Source organism: Leopardus geoffroyi, chromosome E2, assembly GCF_018350155.1.
Source record: "Leopardus geoffroyi isolate Oge1 chromosome E2, O.geoffroyi_Oge1_pat1.0, whole genome shotgun sequence".
NCBI lineage: Eukaryota > Metazoa > Chordata > Mammalia > Carnivora > Felidae > Leopardus > Leopardus geoffroyi.
The window spans coordinates 25247035-25267402 of NC_059335.1; the positions used below are offsets into that span (position 1 = coordinate 25247035).

Consider the following 20368-nt stretch of genomic DNA (forward strand, 5'->3'; position numbering starts at 1 on the left):
GCCATGGGCACTCAAGGGTGCATTGGCCTTTCTCTCACTTAGTACATACTGGTGTTCCTTCTCTGCCAAGCACTGTACCAGGTGCTGGGGAGATGGTGGCAACCAAACACATTTGGCCTCTGTTTACATACTCGTGTTGGATCAGACTAGCCTTCATATCAAATAAATGTCTCATCACATGCTTTCAGTTTCTCTTCTGAGTGAACAAGACAAAATGCTACAGGAGGGGCAGCAGGTGGCAGGGGTGGCTGTCAGGGGGCAGAAATGTTTCTACAAGGATGGCTGAGCAGAGATCTGGAGGATATGTAGGTGTGAACAGGAGAGGCAGGGGTCAGGGTGTGTTTGGGACAGAAGGTCAACATGTGCAGAGGCTGTGAGCTGGAAGGAGGCTTCGTGTTTGGAAATGGAGAGATGAAGTGAATGAGCACCTGTAGCAAGGGCCAGTTTCCAGAAATGGGCTAGGGAGGCAACTGGAGCCCGAGTCCTATAGGGCTTTTGTGGCCATGTGAGGATTTAGGTCATTGTCCTAATAACAATGTCCATTGAAGGATTCGAAGGTGAGGGGAGTGATGTAAGGACATGGAGATAATTAAATTTGTGTTAAGTTTTAACTTTGGCAGGGAAGGGGCATGATCGGGATGAGGAGGACTAGGAGGGGGAAGAGGTGACTTGGGCTGCGGGTCAGCTGTGGATGGAGTGAAGAGGTGCTGGTATTAAAGTGTGCTTAGCAGAAGGGGCCTGAAGTCCTGGGTCTGAGGGACCTGTGGTCCATTCCCATGTAGTATGCCTCTTCCTGTGCCTAATCAGTGCTAGGCGCCTTCAATTCACTTATTTTCCCTCCTCAGGGAGTGTGTGCTGACCTTTCATTTTATTTATTTTTTTTTTTCAACGTTTATTTATTTTTGGGACAGAGAGAGACAGAGCATGAACGGGGGAGGGGCAGAGAGAGAGGGAGACACAGAATCGGAAACAGGCTCCAGGCTCTGAGCCATCAGCCCAGAGCCCGACGCGGGGCTCGAACTCACGGACCGCGAGATCGTGACCTGGCTGAAGTCGGACGCCCAACCGACTGCGCCACCCAGGCGCCCCTGACCTTTCATTTTAAATGGTTATCTTTGTCTTTTGACCTCCAAGGCTCTTGTTTCTAATGTTTACTGAGTGCTTTCATCCTTTCCCAAAAGCTTTCAGATGCTTTAAACTCTTACTGGAGACCATGAGGAAACAGGCCCAGTAATGTTAAGTGGTCTGCAGGCTTTAAATCAGCCTCTTGTGGAATTTGGGATTCGAGTGTTGAGGCTCAGGTCTTCAACCGCAGCATATTCCGTTGTGTTCTGTTGTCAGAGCCCCTTGTAATTCCCAGAGAAACCCACATACACGCAGAGGTCCTGGAGCAGGGGAGGGAGGTGTCTTCAAGATTTAGGGAAAAGAATCAAGTTGTTGAGCTTCTTAATTTGGTGGCGTTCTTGCAGCAAGGAACTGAGCCTGTGTGTAAGGTGGGGGCTCTGACAGAAGAGGGTTTCTTATGAACTACTGCCATGTCCACCAGTAGGCCACAGGACTCACATGACCTGATTTCTCAGGAGTCCTGCAAACCTTGAGCCCACACAGCTGTGGAGACAACCAGGTTGAAGCACCACCTGCTGATAGTAGATGGGTATTTTCTCCCAGTTTGACAATCCTTTCCTTGTTCAGGGGTCTGTCCAACCTTGGGCAATGGTAATTACTAACAAGACAGATTTCCACTGCCCATCCCCACCAGGACAGACGGAATGAGCTTAAGGGCTGAGGTCAAAATATTATTCCGAGACGGCCAGTTTGTAGACCACTGCTTTAGAAGACCTCTTTAAAAAGTAGAAGCATAGGGGCGCCTGGGTGGCGCAGTCGGTTAAGCGTCCGACTTCAGCCAGGTCACGATCTCGCGGTCCGTGAGTTCGAGCCCCGCATCAGGCTCTGGGCTGATGGCTCAGAGCCTGGAGCCTGTTTTCGATTCTGTGTCTCCCTCTCTCTCTGCCCCTCCCCCGTTCATGCTCTGTCTCTCTCTGTCCCAAAAAAAATAAATAAAAACGTTGAAAAAAAAAAAATTTAAAAAGTAGAAGCATTGAGTCTTTTAACTACTGTGCTGAGAACGTTAAAGCATTTCATTTTGCTTATTCCTCATAACAGACCTCATTTTACACATGGAGAAAGTGAGGCTCAGGGAAGCCAAGGGGCTCATGTGGGCTGCACTGCAGGCAGGCAGCAGGGTGGCTGGTGAAAGGCTAGAGGTGGGGCCTCCCGGAGTATCTGCCTGGCAGCCCCCAAAGGGTGCAGGGTGGCAGTATTCTTGGAAGACATGGCTTCTCTATTGCAGACAATCCTGAAGATCCTGGTCTCCGGGGGCGGCAAGTCACGGACCGGCGTCATGATCCCCATCCCACAGTACCCCCTCTACTCGGCCGTCATTTCTGAGCTCGATGCCATCCAGGTGAACTATTACCTGGATGAGGAGAACTGCTGGGCCCTAAATGTGAATGAGCTCCGGCGGGCTGTGCAGGAGGCCAAAGACCACTGTGACCCCAAGGTGCTGTGCATCATCAACCCCGGGAACCCCACAGGTCTGTGCTTCGCTTCACCACTTTATTGGGGAGTAGGGGCAGGGCAGCCGGTGTACTACAGGTCTGGACACGAAAGAGTTAAATAATGTGACGTTCTCTTTGCTCCCCTTTCCCAATCTAGTTCCAGATTTGTTAACATAAAGCCATAAAATCTGCCACAGGCCACCTTAGGAGATGAGCAAATGCGGGCATATTTTTTGGACAGGGTTGCATTATTATTAAGACCAGTTTTTTGGGTTTTTTTTTCTTTCTCCCATTCTTACATTTGCAAAGAATCTCCTTGAGGTTACTTACAACCCATCACCATTAATCATAGGCCTCATTTTACCTTTACTCCTAGTTGTTTTTCTGAACCAGTTTTCAGAATGCTGGTGTGTGCGTTTTTTTCTTTAACACAGCGTTACTGTGTACTTTGAGACCTGGAAAGGAAATGCCATATTAAAAACAAAAGCAAACAAACTGAAAAAACCTGTTTCCAGAAGTTGAAAAGTACGCCTAATTTTGCATATTTTTCTTTAAAAAAAACAAAAAAAGTCCAGCCCTGCATGTTTGGATCTTTCTGGGCTGCTGGCTTCATTTGCCCCCAGTGCTATTTGGATGCTGAGAACAAGGGCTCCTCTTTCCTCCTTTGTTGAGATAAATTGGGTCAGGGCCAAAACGCGTTGGAGTTGATTGTGGAATCTGCTTCTTTGGAACATTAAATGATGCTTCAATCAGCTGAAAGCACCACTTGAATTCCTGAGTGCAGAAAATGGGTGCGCCTGGCTGTAACACTCATTTATTTACATCAGCTCCCTGGGGGTAGGAATGCAGATTCTAGCTCTAATGCAATAGGAAAATGACTACAGCTGGGTTCTCAATCCTGGTTGCACATTAGAATCACAAAAGGAGCTTTTAAAAATGCCAAAGTCATGGCTGCATCCCAGAATCTCTGGGGATCGGGCCCAGGCATCAATATTCCTCACAGCTGATGATGAGAACCACCACGTTAGGACAGTGGTTCTCAGACTTAAGCTTGTTAAAAAGCAAACTGCTGGACCCCGCTCCAAGAGATTCTGATGTAATTAGGCTAAGTTGGGGCATGAGAGTTTGTATTTCTAATGAGCTCCCAGGTGATGCTGTTGCTGCTGGTCCCAACTTGAAGTAACAGTTCCTACATCTTGGGAAATACTCTGTATACCTAGTTTATATTAGAGGGTTGGTAACTTTTAAGGCCAGGTGTTTATGCATATCTTTTCACCTGGTTCTCTGGGAAGAAATAATTGCATCAGAGACTTTACTATTTTTTTTTTTTTTTTTTAATTTTTTTTTTCAACGTTTATTTATTTTTGGGACAGAGAGAGACAGAGCATGAACGGGGGAGGGGCAGAGAGAGAGGGAGACACAGAATCAGAAACAGGCTCCAGGCTCTGAGCCATCAACCCAGTGCCTGACTCGGGGCTCGAACTCACGGACCGCGAGATCGTGACCTGGCTGAAGTCGGACGCTTAACCGACTGCGCCACCCAGGCGCCCCGAGACTTTACTATTTTAGGTAAAGGGATCATGGGAGTGTATATTAATATGAGTAATTTTTAGAATAACTGTAAGTGGGCAGAGGCTGGTGTTGCTTTCTGGGGTCTGAAACATGTGAAAATTGGTGAGCTCTTGGAAGATGGGGGATGAAAAATAGAAACTCCCTGTGATGGCCATATCTTGTCTGGACCACACACTGACCACTTGGGCTGAAAGGTGTCAAAATGGACTGGGATATTAAACCAGGCCTCTGGGTTCTAAGATAGAAACCCAGCTCAAGATTGCAATTGGGTCATAGAACTGTAAAGTCCAGAGGTGAAGGAGCGCACCTGAATCAGCATCATTGTCATAGGAACCTCGGTCCATTTCCCAGGTCTCAGTTGGAGTCCTTCTCAGGAAGGATCTGTCCTTGGTGTGACCTTCAGCAGCTCCAGCCATGGCCCACCAGCTGAGCAACCTCAGCAGAGAGCCTCACCCATAGTTTTAACAAAAATTCCAGGCCAGACTCTCTTTGGCCCAGCTTAGGTCATCTGCCCATTCCTGCACCAGTCAAATCACCAAGACTGTGGCCAGGTCTGTGTCCCTTGGCCCTGCTGGAGTGCAAAGAGAAGCAGTTCCCCATATAATAGCTGAGCTCTGTCACTCAAAGGAGGGTAGGACACTGGGCAAACAAAGCAACAGATTTTCTCTTTGGGTTGTGGGAAATTTCCTTTGGCCTGGCCTCTGGTGAGAGGCACTTGGAAGACCCCTCTCCAGCCTTCTGTGTCAAAGCCATCCCTTCTATGAGGTGGTCTCATATCTCCCCCTGCTGGGCACAGCTGTGCCTTGGCCCTCTAAAGCCATTTATGACTGTCCCTTCTACAACACTGTATGTATTTGTCCACCCATTGGCTTAGAGGCATGTTCTGAGTGACTCCCAGACACTGGAGAGAAATAAGCTCTGTCCTTATCCTCAGGGTTGCGTTGCACACATCAGTGGAATTATTTACATATAGTGTGTCTGTTCCCTCTATTGAGCTGCAGGCTTTCTGAGGCCCTGGTCCTTGTTTACTTCCTTTTTGCACTCTCCTTGGCATTATATGCACATGGTTTTGATATTCTTGCTGCTCAAATCTTTGCTTGCATTCTAACAGGATAGTTTGTGGGATCAGAGGCATGGAAGGGCAAGCCCAGTAGGGTTTGCAGGCAGACTCAGCCCCCTGGGGAGCCAGCACCTGGCTGTCAGTGGGAAGAGTAGTTGTTTCCTTGTAGAATCCCGGGCTGACTCCTTTCCAGAATCCCAGAACCCTGAACTTCAGAGGAAGCCTGGTTTGGTGCTTGCTTGGCAAGAAAAAGCTGGACCTTTCACAAAGGAATTGAGCTTTAGTAAAATAATTGGTTCATTGCTTAGATAGTTCAAAGCCGAGATCCTGGCTGAATCATACTGTGCTCTTATATATCTATTTTTTTCCATACATGTCCTTGATATTTTCACACAGAGAAGACTATAGGTATTTTTATTTTTAACAAAAAGGTAACGTATTCTATGTATATAAATAGTACTTGTGCATACATATACACATACGTACAGAGTTATATGTGATATGCATAGAGACACATACATATACGTCTTTAAAAATGCTGTTTCTTTACTAAGTCAGTAAGTATTCTGACTTACTGGGATTCTGGGTGTTTTTCCGGAAGGTATGTGAGCACTGCTGATACCCCCAGTGCCACACCCATAGCAGGTCTCAGGAAACACTGGGGAAAGTTTCCATTTCCATCTTGCTGCATTTGTTTCTCCCCCATCTAAGCCCATGGCATTTCTGGTGAACTGGTAGAGTAATATTTTGCTATTTGTGCTCATTTCTGTTAAACGGGTGCTGATTATTTCCACTGTTTGTGTTGAGTCAAGTGCTCAAGGGTAGACCTTAAAAGGGAAGACTGCTGAGTGTTCTCCATCATCATCAGTGATACATACATAACTCCCACATGGCCACGAACAGGAGACACCAGAGCTGGCACACAGGCTTGTACATTTTGTGCTTACTTTGCAAATATTTACCGAGCACCTGCTGAGTATGGGCTTTGAGGATACCCGATGAGCCATACAGACCATGTCCCTGCCTCATGGAACTTGTGTGTGCCTCTCTGGGAAGTTGTGGTAACTGTCCATCAGCCAGTGTGATTCTCTTCGTTGGTTCCTGTTGGTGTGTGGTAAGGGGGGCTCAGAGATGATTGATTTAACCCCTTCCTGCTCCTTAAGACACTATCCTCCAACACAAACATACCCCACCACCCACCCACACACACCTCTCATAAGAATAACAAGAAAGTTGAGTGTGAAACACTTCTCCCTCCACATACCTGGCATAAGTGAGTCAGACAGATGGGGCTGAGACTTGGGAGTCCCTAGAGGTTGACTACATCCTATTAGGCACAGCAACTAGGGTGGTCCCTAAGGGTCATGCAGGAACACAGGACACCTGAGTGATTCTGGGTGGGATTCTTGTCCTAGGGACAATTTAAACAGCATTACAAACTGCATTCTGGTTTTGTTGGGGATTTTTTAGGTCAGGTCCAAAGCAGAAAGTGCATAGAAGATGTGATTCACTTTGCCTGGGAAGAGAAGCTCTTTCTTATGGCTGATGAGGTAAGAGTTGCCCAGCTCTCTCCTCCGTGAGGAGTGAGGCTGAGCTTTCTCTTCTAGGGGGAGGGAGCCAGGCCTGACTGTTCTGTACCACAGGGAAATTTCTAGGTGTTGGAGGAGTGATTCTAACCAAGGAGGAGGATGTTAACAACCTGTGAAACTGTGACCTAAATCATCCCTCTATTCGGTTGGATTCTTGATTATAAATTTCAGAAAGTTAACCCAAACCACTTTAAACTTTAAAAGAGGGGCATCTGGGTGGCTCAGTAGGTTAAGCATGTGACTCTTGATTTTGGCTCAGGTCATGATCTCAGGGTTTGTGAGATAGACCCCTGCATTGGGCTTTATGCTGATAGTGGAGCCTGCTTTGGATTCTTTCCCTCCCTCTCTGCCACCGCTCCCCCCCCCCCCCCCTGCCCCTCACCTTCCTGCCTGGTCATGCTCTCTCTCTCTCAGAATAAATAAATAAACTTGAAAAACAACAGTGGGGTAAAGGTGTGGGGCTAAGTTCAGGGACACAAACCATATCCCTCAGATTCACTCTCCTTCCACTTAGGCCTCACAACATTGCTATCTTCCCAGCCTAGAAAGAGAATTTCTCCCTGGTGATTCTAGCAAAAGTCTCAGAGTTGAGCCTGAATCACACAGCTTGGGTCACACACCCACTGCTGAACCAATCACTGTGGCTGTTGGTTGCAATATGCACATTGACCAGGCCCCATACAAGGGGCAAGCTGTCTTCCCTAAGAGCAGGGAGCAGTGTTCCCCGAGGGGAAATCAGGGGACTCTCTCTCAGGAAGGGAGAGTGGATGCTGGGTGGACATAATGCTGTGTTCCTGTGCCTCCTGTGCTTCCATATCTACCATCTCATTTAGTCCTCACTGCAGCCTGTGAAGGGAGGTGGGGAAATTTTAATTAATTTCATGGTTGCCACTCCTTGAACCCCAGTTCTGGAGCCAAGGCTCCCCATTTTTTTCTTGCTTTGCAAGGAAGAAACTCAAGGCCTGTCAGATTCTATTTCACTTCTTCATTTCTGCATGATTCTGGTTAGTGGTAGCTCCTAGCACCCTGGTTTCATTTCTTTGCTCATTAGCAACCCCCCCCCCCCACACACACACATAACTTACCCACTAAATTGTTGCCATGATTAGCAGATGGGCTAAAAATCTTCCTTTCTCTCTCTCTTTTTTAAATTCCAGTAGAGTTAACATACAGGGTTATATTTGTGTCAGGTGTTAAAAATCTTCATTTCTAAAGGAGAGAAGGGGCAGCAGAGTGACTTCGTGCACTAAACTCCTCCCCTTGAGGTCCAGGAAGAGGAGGGCATGAGGAAGTTCATCTCCAAGGGCAGAGGAAGGTGCTTGCCTGCTGAGTGTGGACTATGTGGACAGGGAAAAACAAAGCATGTGTGGGTGCCATTCATGTCTACAGTCTAGTGGGAAAGCTGGCAGTGAAATGAATAGAAAAACAGTAGTTCCAAAGGGGGTTGGTGTCGTAAAAAGCCAGGAGAGCAACACGTTCAGCTCTTCAAGTATGGAGGTCAGAGGATAGCTCCATGAACTGCTTCAGTTATTTTTTTTTAACTTTTTAAATTTTTATTTTTGAGAGAGAGAGAGAGCAGGGGAGGGGCAGAGAGAGGGAGACACAGAATCTGAAGCAGTCTCCAGGCTCTGAGCTGTCAGCACAGAGCCTGACATGGGGCTCGAACTCCTGAACAGTAAGATCATGAACTGAGCCAGTCAGACGCTTCACCGACTGAGCCACAGAGGTGCCCCTGAACTGCTTTCATTATTAATCTTATGGAAAGAAGTAAACATTCAGGGAGGAAACTTGCTTGGGCAAGTAGGAGTCCTGACATTGTCACTGGTCAGATGAGGTAGAAAGGAGATCTGAAAGTTGGGTGGAGGTGAGTGTGGGTGAATGGGAGAAATCAAGTGGGCATACAACTCAAAGCTTTTCTCCTTGCGTGTTCTACAAGGTTCCTTTGGGCACATCTGCCTTATTCCTGGAATGGGCTTTGTAGCACACAGCCTGACTGCAGGTTGACCCTGAACACCTGTGCCCTTCCTACATGGGCTCAGGCCTCTCGGGGAATATGGGTGACTGTCCCTGTGTCCCTGTTCCCCCAGGTGTACCAGGACAATGTGTACTCTCCGGACTGCAAATTCCACTCCTTTAAGAAGGTGCTTTATGAGATGGGGCCTGAGTACTCCAGCAACGTGGAGCTCGCCTCCTTCCACTCTACCTCCAAGGGCTACATGGGCGAGTATGTTGGCCCCCACCTTCCTCCCACTGCCTCTGGGCCTGCCCCATACCAGATCCCCTCTGCCCTGCCCCACACTCAACCTGAACAGAGAAGGCCGCCTTTATCTATGGCCTCTGCTGACCTTAGAATCAGGAGACAGGCCACATCTCCCCAAGGGGAAGCCCTGTGATGTGAGGACAGCAGGACAGCCTTGTGCAGAGGCTCATATAAAATAAGGTCATGCTTGAAAGAAACCTGACTGCAATAAACAATGCAAATGAAAGCAGGACCTACAGCAGCTTCCAACACTAGTGTTTTCTGCCAGCCCGGTTACTGTTGCTCCAACATTGACTGAAATCTGAGGGGCCGGAGAAGGCAGGTTGAGTGGACAGATGGCGTCAGGGCCAAGCTGTATGTGTACCTCACCCTAGCACTGGGGCCAGAGAGTCCACTTCAATCCTGTATTTGTTCATTCAGCTAATACTTTTTGATGACCTGCTCTGAGTCCAATACTGATCTCGGCACTGAGAATACAGCAGTGAGCAAACCACAGCAGTCCCTGCCCTAACAGCTTATGTTCTAGTGAAGAGAGAGGCAGTAGACAAATGAATAAAATCATGTGTCAAGTGGACAAAAATAGAGAAGAAATGGGAATGCGGGTGGTGGGGGTAGAGTCATTGAGGAGGAAAGAGGGAGCTATGCAGGTATCTGAGGGAGGAACATTCTAAGATGAGAAAATAGCATGTGTGAAGGCCCTGAGGCATGCCTGGAATATTCAAGGAGTAGCAAGGAAACTGGAAAAGAGTAAGTGAGGGGGAAAGTAGCAGACATGGAGGCCAAAGAAGTCGTAAGAGACCAGATCATCTGGGCTACTTAGGTTATTTTTTACTTTTACTCAGAGTGAGATGGGATCTGTTGGAGGATTATAGCAGAGGCATGAACTCACCTGACTTAAGTTTTACTGGATACTGTCTGGTTGCTGTCTGGTGAGGGCAGGAACAGAGACCAGTCAAGAGGCTGTTATAGCCAGGCAAGGTATATATATGACCGTGGACCAGGATCGAGATGGGGAGAAGACGCTGAATCCTGGATATATTTGAAGGTAGAGTGGACAGGAGTGGCTTGATGGAGAAGATGACTGTGAGACAGAGGAATCAAGAATGATTCCCAGGCTTTTTATTCAAACAACAGGAAGGATGAAGTAGCTAGCCATCAATGGATGAGGAAGGCTGTGGGTGAAGTAGGTTTGGGGGAAAGATTGGGAGTTGGGTTTTTGACGTGTTGAATTTGCAAATGCTCATTGCATGTCCAGATGGAGATGGATGTGTGAGTCCCCAGCTCAGGGCTGATAGCCAGCTGATTTAAGTTTGGGAGGTTCAGTGAATGAGTTGTTAGATCTCTGAACCTGGACATCTCACAAGGAGCGAGGTAGACCCTAGGTAGACCAGGGACTGGTTTAGGCCCTCACTGCTCAGAAGCTGGGGGAGAAGAGGAGGAACCTGCAGAAGAGAATGAGAAGGAAAGACTAGTGAGTTTACAGCTAAGGGCATTCATCCACCAACTTTGTGGGGGTTCTTTTATGCGCCAGCTGTCAGGTTCTCCCTTGTTAAGCTGAAGGCCGATGGAACCATGAAGCTTGGAGGAATATTTTGGCCAGGTTGATGGAGCTGCATCATGGGGATGATTACCCAGCTGGCTTTATTTGATGTAGGCAGGGGTTAATTTATGCTGGTCTTTCTGGTCTATACCAATAGCAGTGCTTTATCTCTGCTAGACTTTTGTGTGCTATGTAGCTCTTTTCCTAAACAAGTCTGTTCTCTATGAAGTCTTTTTTCAAACTCAGGTGTTTTTATCACGTACTTAGTCGTGTCTCCATCTGTGTTATTGATTATTGTTTTTAACAGTCTGCTGGATGTTGGTATCCTGAGTTATGACCTGTAGTCTTCAGATCCTGATTACCTGGGATTAGACTGCTCTTCTCAACTTGGTTTTCTGCTCATCAGCAGAGGATTAAGCAGAAAGTTGTTTCTTTCAGCCTTTGTTATGGGAAACCTTTCTGCAATACTAGAATTTCTCTTCTTGCCTTGGAAAGTCCAGTCAAGAGATGAGATGGGAACTGGCCTTTGCCAGTTCAGTTCTGCAGCCTAATTCCAGTGGCATTTTATTGAGTGTTTCACTGTGTCAGGTCTTCTGAGGTTGAGGGTGTGGAGTATACAGAGGAAGGTAAGACTAGGTACCCACCTCAGGGAGTCTGCATTTCTGCAGTCTTAGTCTGAACGTTATCTATCACAGTCCAGAGAAGGAGGTACAGCTCCAGAAAGTGTGACTGCTGGGGCAGATTCAGGTTCGAAAGTTTTTGTGTTTTTTTTTTTGTTTTGACTCATTGCAGATTTCATCTTACTTTCCTGTGATTTCAGTCTATATCAAATATCTATATCAGGATCCTAGTGGTGATAAGTAATGGAAACTAAACTTGAACTGACTTTCACCAAAGAGGTTTTTTAAAAAAAATTAATATCAGTAAAAAGTCTAGGAATCTTAAAGATGTCAGTAGGACTCTGTCCCTGATTTCTTGCTTTGCCTCATTGTCTTTCTCAGCTCTGCTCTCCTGTAGGTTAGCTTTGTTTTCAGAAAGCAGAAAGTTCCAGCAAAAGTCCTCAGACTATGTTCATAAGCTCCAGTGAATCAGGTACCTACCCCTGGAGCCTGTGCAGGCTTGAATCATGTGCCCCTTTAGAACAGGGGCTAGTGTATTAGTTAGGACTCAGGCTAAGCGGCTTTAACAAAGAGGCCCAAAAATATAGTGGCTAAAACAAGTGGACCTCTCTTTGACATAACAGACCAAAGGTAGGGGAAGTCCAGGACAGGCTGTGCTCCACGAGGTCATTCAAGGACTAGGCTGGTAGGACGGCTCTGCCATATCAACATGTGGCATCCATCTCTGGCACTGAGGCTGCTGCTCCAGTGTCTCATTTCTCAGGAAATGGGGGAAAAGAAGGAAAAAGAAGAGAGCATACTTTTTTCTTGTAAGGAAGTGATGTGGAATTTGCTCGTGTCACTTCTGTTCACCTTCCATTGGGAAGAACTTGGCCATATCTGACCACTCAGCATTAGGAATGGGGATGATTACAGAACATTCTGGCTGACCGGATTGCATTTAGTTGAGGCCTCTCTGTGACTGGTGGGTCCTCTCCCCATCTTCAACCTGCAGGTGTGGCTACCGAGGAGGCTACATGGAGGTGATCAACCTGCACCCTGAGATCAAAGGCCAGCTGGTGAAGCTGCTCTCTGTGCGACTGTGCCCGCCAGTGTCCGGGCAGGCTGCCATGGACATCGTTGTGAACCCCCCAGTGCCTGGAGAGGAGTCCTTTGAGCTGTTCCACAGGGTGAGTTGCTGTGTTCTGTAGCCCATCTGCATCCCTGCCACAACAAGGGTCATGGGTATTCATGGTGTATTCAGGATCACCGTGGCCAGCCTCTCTCCACACCTCTGATGGGTGCTCGTGGTTCCTCTTGATGCCTAAACCACCCCATGAGGTTCAGTGTGAAAATATAGTTGGGCTGTGTTCTGAAGTGGAGGACTGTCCATGCATGTGGGTGGGGGACCCCTACCCCTTCATCCCCTGTGAGCACCATAGATGGGCAGTGATCCCTGGAGGATTCTGTTACTAAACTAAAAAGGAGAAAAGGATGGGCGTGGCATTGGTTCTAGACCATAGGCCTGCCTTTGGCCCAACCAGATGTTCTCAGAGCTCAAAGTAATCCAGTTAGACCCTTTCCATTCATTGCAAGTGACAAAAACCCGACTTTAACTAGTCTACACACAAAGGAATTTGTGGGGCATGTAACCAAACAGTCAGTTCCCAGCCATTCTAGGCTCACATTTTTTTTTAATTGTGGTAAAATACACAGAACATAAAATTTACCATTTTAATCATTTTTCACTGAACATAAAATACACTGACATTGTTGTGCACCCATCACCACCATCGATCTCCAGAACCTTTTCCTCATCCCAGACTGAAACTCTATACCTGTTAAACACTAACTCCCCATTTCTCCGTCCCCCCCCAGCCCCTGGTGACTAACCTCTGTTCTACTTTCTGTCTCTATGAACATGACGACTCTAGGTACTTCATCTAAGTGGAACCATACAGTATTTGTCTTTTGTGACTGGTTTATTTCACTCAGCATAATGTCCTCAAGGTACATCTGTGTTGTAGCATGTGTTAGACTGGGCTTCCTTTGGAAGGCTGAGTAATATTCCACTGTGTGTGTAGACCATGTTTCCTTCATTATCAGGCCACAGCTTCCATCCCCTGTTCCAACAGTACTTGCAGAAGTCCTGGACTGACACATGTGCACCTCTGAGCCAGCCAGTGATTTGCTTTGCCTGAGTCACATGCCCTATGCATACCACATGGATTGAAAGTGGCCCCCCAAAATGAAGTGGTTGGGCCATCTCCTAGAAGCATGTTCTAGGGCTCTCTATCCAGGGCCAGGTCCACTCAGACCGCTGGGCAGGGATGAGGTTTTCTCATTTTGAGAAATAACCTCCCTCCTGGTAAGAGAATAGAAGCCATGACACAAGTTACCCAGGACCTACCTTTTTCCCAGAACTCCCTGCACTTATGGGCCTCAGGGCCCACAATAGCCTTTTGGGCTGAGCACCCAGAGAAGTTTCTGCAGAGGAATGTGTCACCCACCTCCTTGATTTGCTGTGTTCCTGCACACACAGGCTCGCTTTTTACCAGGCCACCCCATTCCCCTCCACCCCCGTGTTGAAGGGACAGTTTCCAGTAGCTAGAGCCATTCCATGATGCCCAGAGGTGCTGACTCTTGTTTTCTGTGTCTCATCAGGAGAAAGAGTCTGTCCTGGGTAATCTGGCCAAAAAGGCTAAGCTGACAGAAGACTTGTTTAACCAAGTCCCAGGAATTCACTGCAACCCCTTGCAGGGAGCTATGTATGCCTTTCCTCGGATCTTCATCCCCAGCAAAGCCGTGGAAGCAGCTCAGGTTTGGGGTGCTGGGCCGGGGCTCACTGGGTTCGCTTGGAATTGCTGGGTTGGGGGTTGGCTCTTGCCTTGGGGAGCAAAAGTGCTGGTTCTGGAGGCTCAGAATTTTTCGGACCCCTCGGCCAGATGGTGCTTATAGCATAAAGGTGATGGGCCCCCGGAGGCCCAGCCCTGCAGCATGCTGTGGTGAAGGGGCAGAGATGAGGTCAGCCCCAGGCGAGTGGTGCTGATCTGGGCTCTGTTACCTCCAGTGTTCTGAAGGCAGGTGCCCAAGCGTGACATGATGCATTTAAAACTGAACCCACGCTGGGGAAGCAGTGACAGTCGTCTCTTCTGCGCAGTGACTGCCCTAGAGCATCACTTCTCAGTCCTTGAATGTCAACACAAAATCACCTAGGGACCTTGTTAAAATGCCAGTGATGGTTCAGGAAGTCTGTGAAGGGGCCGAGATTCTGTGTTTGCAACAAGTTTTCAGGCCGTGCCATAGACATCTGCCTACTTTAAGGATCAGAAGCCAGAGCAGTGTTTCTGAAAGTGTTGTCCTTGTGTCCCTTAAACCTCCTCAATACCTTGTTAAACATTCAGAATCTGGGCCCTCCCCCACTCACTCAGACCTGCTGAGTCAGAATCCCTGGTGCCCGAGAAGCCATTTAACAGGTACCCCAGGTTGTAAAAACCAAGGTGCAAGAAGCACTATGAACAGAGCCCCCAAGCTGCTGTTCCCTAAAAGTCCCCCTGGGCACAGACCTCAGGGCCATGTTGTCAAAGGTTATGCAACTTGGCATATATATAGGGGACCACCATCAAAGCTTGTGGAGATAGTGCCTGGCTGTGGGGCACAAAGGAAAGGAACTCTCAGTCCTGGGCAGAGAGCGAAGTACCACAGCCCATGACCATCCTCAAGTAGCCCGCAGGTCCCAGCTTCTAGCAGTTTCCAGTGTCCCACCCTGGTCCTTGCAGGGAGGGTGGATGAGCCCTGTCACGGGAAAGAACCTACCGTTTCCATTGTGTTTGACTTTGAGTGTTCAGTGGTGTGTTTGTGCAGTGCAAAGCCGTAAATGAACTCTCAGTCCTGCCCTGCTCCCACAGGCCCATAAAATGGCCCCCGACATGTTCTACTGCATGAAGCTCCTTGAGGAGACTGGCATCTGTGTTGTACCTGGCAGCGGCTTCGGGCAGAGGGAAGGCACCTACCACTTCAGGTACTGCTGCCTCTCTGTGCCAGGGGACTGGTCCCAAGTTTGTCTTGGAAAAGACAACCTGTGTTATCATAGAACACAGGCTGGCTTCAGACACTGAGGTGTGTGCAGCCCCAAACTCACTGTGGCAAACCACCCGCCCTGCCCACTCCCATTCTGTCCTGTTGCAGAGCCAAGCCAAGACCTGGGTCTGGGGATTAAGGAAAACTATGGGTAGATTCCAAGGTCATCTCCTTGACCACTCTGTGCCCCCCTCCATTGCCTCCATCTGTCACATACTATCCAAAGTGTCCCCAGTGGGGGGGTGTTTTCTTCTTTATTTCCATGTCCTTTTCCAACTCCATGATAGCAGCTTGCAGTACCCAGGTGCTCAGTAGCTTATCCAAAAGTCTGCAGAGACACCACATCTAAAACAATGGAATTGGTTTCACTTACTATGACACATTTCACAGGGTGTGCCAACTCTGCCCCTGTGTGGATGGCAACCCCAGGAGCAGAGCAGGCTGGAGCAGCTCAGCCCAGGTTTCCCCTCTGAAGCCAGTTCTAACAGAACAGCATCTTCTCCACGCTTGGTGCTCTCAGATGTCTCCTGCAGCAGATGCTAAAAAAAGAAATGTCATGAGCTTAGTTAGCACCTGGAGCCAAGTCCTGACTCAGGTTGTGGGCAGTGTGCCCTGGATGGACAAATGTGTCTGGTTGGCCTTTCTACCCTAGTGAGGTCCACCTTGGCAGTTCACGGCTCATTCAAAAAAAAGGTTAAATCGAGAGGGCTGACTTTAAGGTGGTGAAGCAAACCAACAGTATTAGAGGAAGTATTAGTTACTATGGCAACTTGGGAGTTCTTTTGGAGGGAGAGTTGTAACTGGAGGTTCTCACTGTAAGAGAGATTTTTTTTTTTTTTTTTTTTTTTTTTTTGAGAGAGAGAGAGAGAGCAAGCAGGGGAGGAGCAGAGAGAGGGAGACAGAGAATCCCAAGCAGGCTCCACACTGTCAGCACAGAGCCCAATATGGGGCTTGAATTCACTAACCTGAGCCAAAATCAAGAGTCAGATGCTTAACCTACTGAGCCACCCAGGCACCCCAAAAGAGAAATTTTAAAAAGGCCCACCTACCAGGAAGAACATCTTGCTCTGTATCTGCAGGAAACACCAAGTCATGCTCTAGAGGAAGTTGTATACACAGGTCAGAATGTTGCATGGGCCTTCTGTGATAATGGGTGGACGTGTTAGTGAGATTAAATGCTGCCGGCATCTTACTGCTTTTGGTCATACATGTTACTTGAGTTAAAAGTAATGTACAAATTCGGGCAGGAGGTGGTTCAACAAGTCAACAAGTTCCAGGTTTTGTCCAGGGGCTGGTGTTATCGCAGTGGACAAGACAAGCCTTCCGCCTCCCACACTGTTTGCCCACATTGTCACAACTGCAACTGAAGGAAGGAGCTGCCAGGTTCATTCCTCTCCCCTTTTCCAAAACAACTTATGTCCAGGCTGATGCTATCTTCTTTCCTGACAGAATGACCATCCTCCCTCCGGTGGAGAAGCTGAAAACAGTTCTACAGAAGGTGAAGGACTTTCACATAAAGTTTCTGGAGAAGTACGCATGAGGATTGCTCGGGCCCAAAGGGAGACCCAGTTGTCAGGCCTTCCTCCTGATGGCCCGCCCACACCAGACTGAACTTGCCTTCCCCAGCGACTCTGCCTCAGGCCTCACAAAGGCCACTGGTGGCTTTTGTTGTCATTTTGCCCCAAGAGACTTCTTTCTTTGTGCCTTGATGTTGGGAGCACTTCTCTTCTGAGCAAATGTGAATTGGGGATATCTCAGAAGCCCTGTTTTTGTTTGTTTGTTTGTTTTTTGTTTTTTTAAGCAACCAAAGTAGAGGGGACTTGCTCAGCACATGTGGCCGGTGTTCTCTGAATCCATTATTGTGCTATTGGAGAGGCTATTTGGGGTTTAAAACAACCAGGGTATGTATGTTGGGTGACATGTTTCAGATCTGAAGAAACAAGAAGGTGCTGGGAAATGTATGATAACCATGGCAAGAAGTGGAAATCCTAAACTCACCACCGTGATCTGTGAAATAAAACCATTAGCGGTGTGAAAATCTAGTTCTTCAAACAGGAGAGCCTGGAAGTCCACTAGAGGCTCAGAGAGGGCCCACCATTCTGGCTTGTAGGCAGACAGCCTATCTCTCAGACAAGAATGGTGAAAGCAGTAGCATGTGGGTTGGACTAGATGCCAGGCTAGGTTGTGACAGGTACTGGGGGCAATGGCCAAGTCAAAGCGTTCTGCAGGGGAAGAGTGGGTGCAAGCCAGGCTCCGAGTTGAACCAGATCTCCACTTGGGAGCGCACATCAGGTAGTGAGGACTCTGCAACAGGTAATTGAGCAACAGGTAATGAGGGCTTTGGGGGTGAAACGTTCCCTTAAGCATGCTTAGGTTGGGACCCCCATCTGGGAGGTCTCCCTGGACTTCAGGGACACAGGGTACAGCCTGTCCCAGTCGCATGGAGGCGTTCTGCCTGCTGATGTGTGGATCCATCCTGCCCTTAGCCAATAGCTGTTTTCTACCAAGGGCTTGATTTCCACACATCGCCCTCTGTTGGTGACAGCAGGGACAAGGAAACACTGAAGATGTCCACAAATGAGGGGGGGGCATCCTCAAGGACTTGACCAATCAAGCCCCCTCCCCCTCCCCCAAACAATCCCCTCCTGTAGTGTCTGTTGTTTCAAATCAAATTCAGTCCATTTCCTAGCTGATAACTGGTCAAAGTGCCTGGTAGCTTGGCTGCTGTGGGCGAGTACATGTAATTGGATTCGAAGTTTATAAAAGTATTTTAACTTAATGCCAAGCGTTTTGCCTCACGTTTGCTGCTGGCTCCCCTTCCAGACTCTGCAGACTGTGCTGTAGCATCAGTCATGTCTCCAGCCAGGGGAGTATCCTCCACCAGGCCTGCTGCTTCCCTGGCATTAGCAAACCTGGGTCAGGGCCTGACCCACACTTTGAAAACAAATGGGTGCCATGGGAGCAGTAGGCTTATCTGAGAGACCCTTCCTACCATTGTCCTTCCCCAGTGGGCAGTGAGGGAAGCCAAGGCCAGCTATAGAGCCTGGGGGCCCAGCAAGTCCCAAATTGGAATCAAAGGAGCTGGAGAGACAAAAATGAAGAGAAGTGAACTTTGAAGGCAGCCTCCTATGCTGTAATTTCCACGCTTGGGCCCGTGCAGGGGAATATGATAGAACACTACAGACTGCCCCTACTTGCTAACATTACAGTTCCTGTGAAGAAAGTAGCCACAATCTACAGTAACAAAGGGAATGTTTGGGAACTTTTCCTTCCTTAAAAATTGAGAAAATTGCACTTGTGCTTGTTGGATGGCACATCAACCAGAATGTGTCCCAGAGTTGTGAGGTTTCTGGTGGAGAGGTTACATAGTAGAAGCTAGTCTATTTTTTATATTTTTGTAACAATTGCTTTTTTCATGAGGGGATGAGGGGGTTAGTATTTGTAGTCTTAACGAGTCTAGTAGTTTTTTATAAATCTCTTCAGATTATAAATAACATAAAAACTTTGCAATGTTTACATGATTTTTTAAAAGATGCTGTATGCACTTGGTTTGCTTTTAAAATAAAAATGTAATAGGTCAGCTGGTTTAGGAGGTTAACTTCATTCAGGGTAGGATTGCTGATCATGATAGATTTGATTTTTTACAGACTTTATTCTGGCATCTTGTTTGGGTACTGCCAGAGAAAGTCATTTGTCATTTGGGGTCGCACTTAAATCTACACCTGCAAAGTTTTTTGTTGTTCATCTAGGTCCGCACATGAGGAATGCCAGACTGTACCTCTGGTGGTTGATCACCTCGTATCCTGAGGCCCAGCATGTTGCTGTCCCAGTGTTGTGTGATTTTGCAGGAAGAGCTGACAGGCCTGCCTGTCCCTGTTTCCCAATTTAGATTCTCATAGGCATCTCCTGACAAAGGTACTTAATGATAGCTCTGCTGGAAATTTCTAAACAATAAAATACATGTCCAAAATGGTGATGGTGTTTAACTTTCCTTGTAGTTTAAAAGTCAAACAGATATCACTAATTATACATCTTCACTCTTTGTAATTTAATGGTCCTAGCACTAGAATGAACATTTTCCTCAAATACTACAAACTTCTCTCACAATTTCTCAGCTTCCGTTTCCTTTTAGGTGTCAATCCTCAGGACCCTGAGCTGCTTTTTGTTGCTTGAGGTAGGAAAACATAGATTCTTGAAATGAGATGTTGTTAAAATGAATACAGACCTTGGCTGTCTGGTGGAATCAGAATGAACATCCTCTTCACCGTGGTCAGGAGAAGCTTGAGAAGCACAGCAAGGTCAGTGGGGGAAAGGAGTCATTGATACAAGGGATTTCATTCCTTTTCCCTAGGCTTTCCCAGATCTACATCAGTTTTGATGTGTGGTTTTGAATTCAAAACTATTTTTCACTCAAAACTAAAATTTCTATGTTTTTATTAAAAAAGAATTGGAGGGGTGCCTGGGTGGCTCAGGGTGACTCAGTCAGTTGAGCATCCAACTCTTAGTTTCAGCTCAGGTCATGATCTCCCAGTTCATGGGATCGGGTCCCAAGCTGAGAGTATGGAGCCTGCTTGGGATTCTCTCGCTCCCTCTCTGCCCCTCACCCCCTTATTTATCTATTTAAATAAACATAAAAGAATTGGAAAATGGAAAAAAGTAGGATTCTTTCAGTTGGAAGAAATGGAAACCTACTCAGAATAGCCTGAAGTAGGAAAGAGGAATTTATTGAAGTCCTGGAGGGAAGCTGGCTTAGGTTCTCCTGTTCACTTTGTTAAATGCAAAGCCTGTCTTGTCCAGCTCCACGTTGAAAAATTCCAAGGAAGGACTTTGATTGGCTAGCTTTGTCCGTGTCCTTCCCTGAATCAGTCTCTGTGGTCCAGAGTGATTTGGCTGGCCCTGTGCTTGCTGGTGAGGCAAAGAGGGGCTTAGAGTCACCAGCCCCATCAGAGCCATTGGAGGAGCTGCTCTCTGTAGGATAGGGGACTTCATTTACTATATGTGGCTCTTTAGAGAGGACTGGGGGAGAGAATGGTGTGTTTAGGGTGTGTTGAGGGTCCTTACTGGTTGATAACCAAGGGAACTAGAGATGTTCTCTGCATCTTCCCTCATC

General features: G+C 47.5%; 1 protein-coding gene across 1 annotated transcript in view; it reads left to right on the forward strand.

Moving 5' to 3' along the window:
• Positions 1-19234, forward strand: part of GPT2 (glutamic--pyruvic transaminase 2) — a 35078-nt gene extending 15844 nt beyond the window's left edge. Inside the window, exons 6-12 of the mRNA XM_045442636.1 lie at positions 2351-2594; positions 6661-6740; positions 8867-9003; positions 12194-12368; positions 13843-13998; positions 15087-15199; positions 16708-19234. Of these exons, the coding sequence (XP_045298592.1) occupies positions 2351-2594; positions 6661-6740; positions 8867-9003; positions 12194-12368; positions 13843-13998; positions 15087-15199; positions 16708-16798 (996 nt within the window). The 3' untranslated portion in view covers positions 16799-19234. The remainder of the gene's footprint in view (positions 1-2350; positions 2595-6660; positions 6741-8866; positions 9004-12193; positions 12369-13842; positions 13999-15086; positions 15200-16707) is intronic.
• Positions 19235-20368: the final 1134 nt, after the last annotated feature.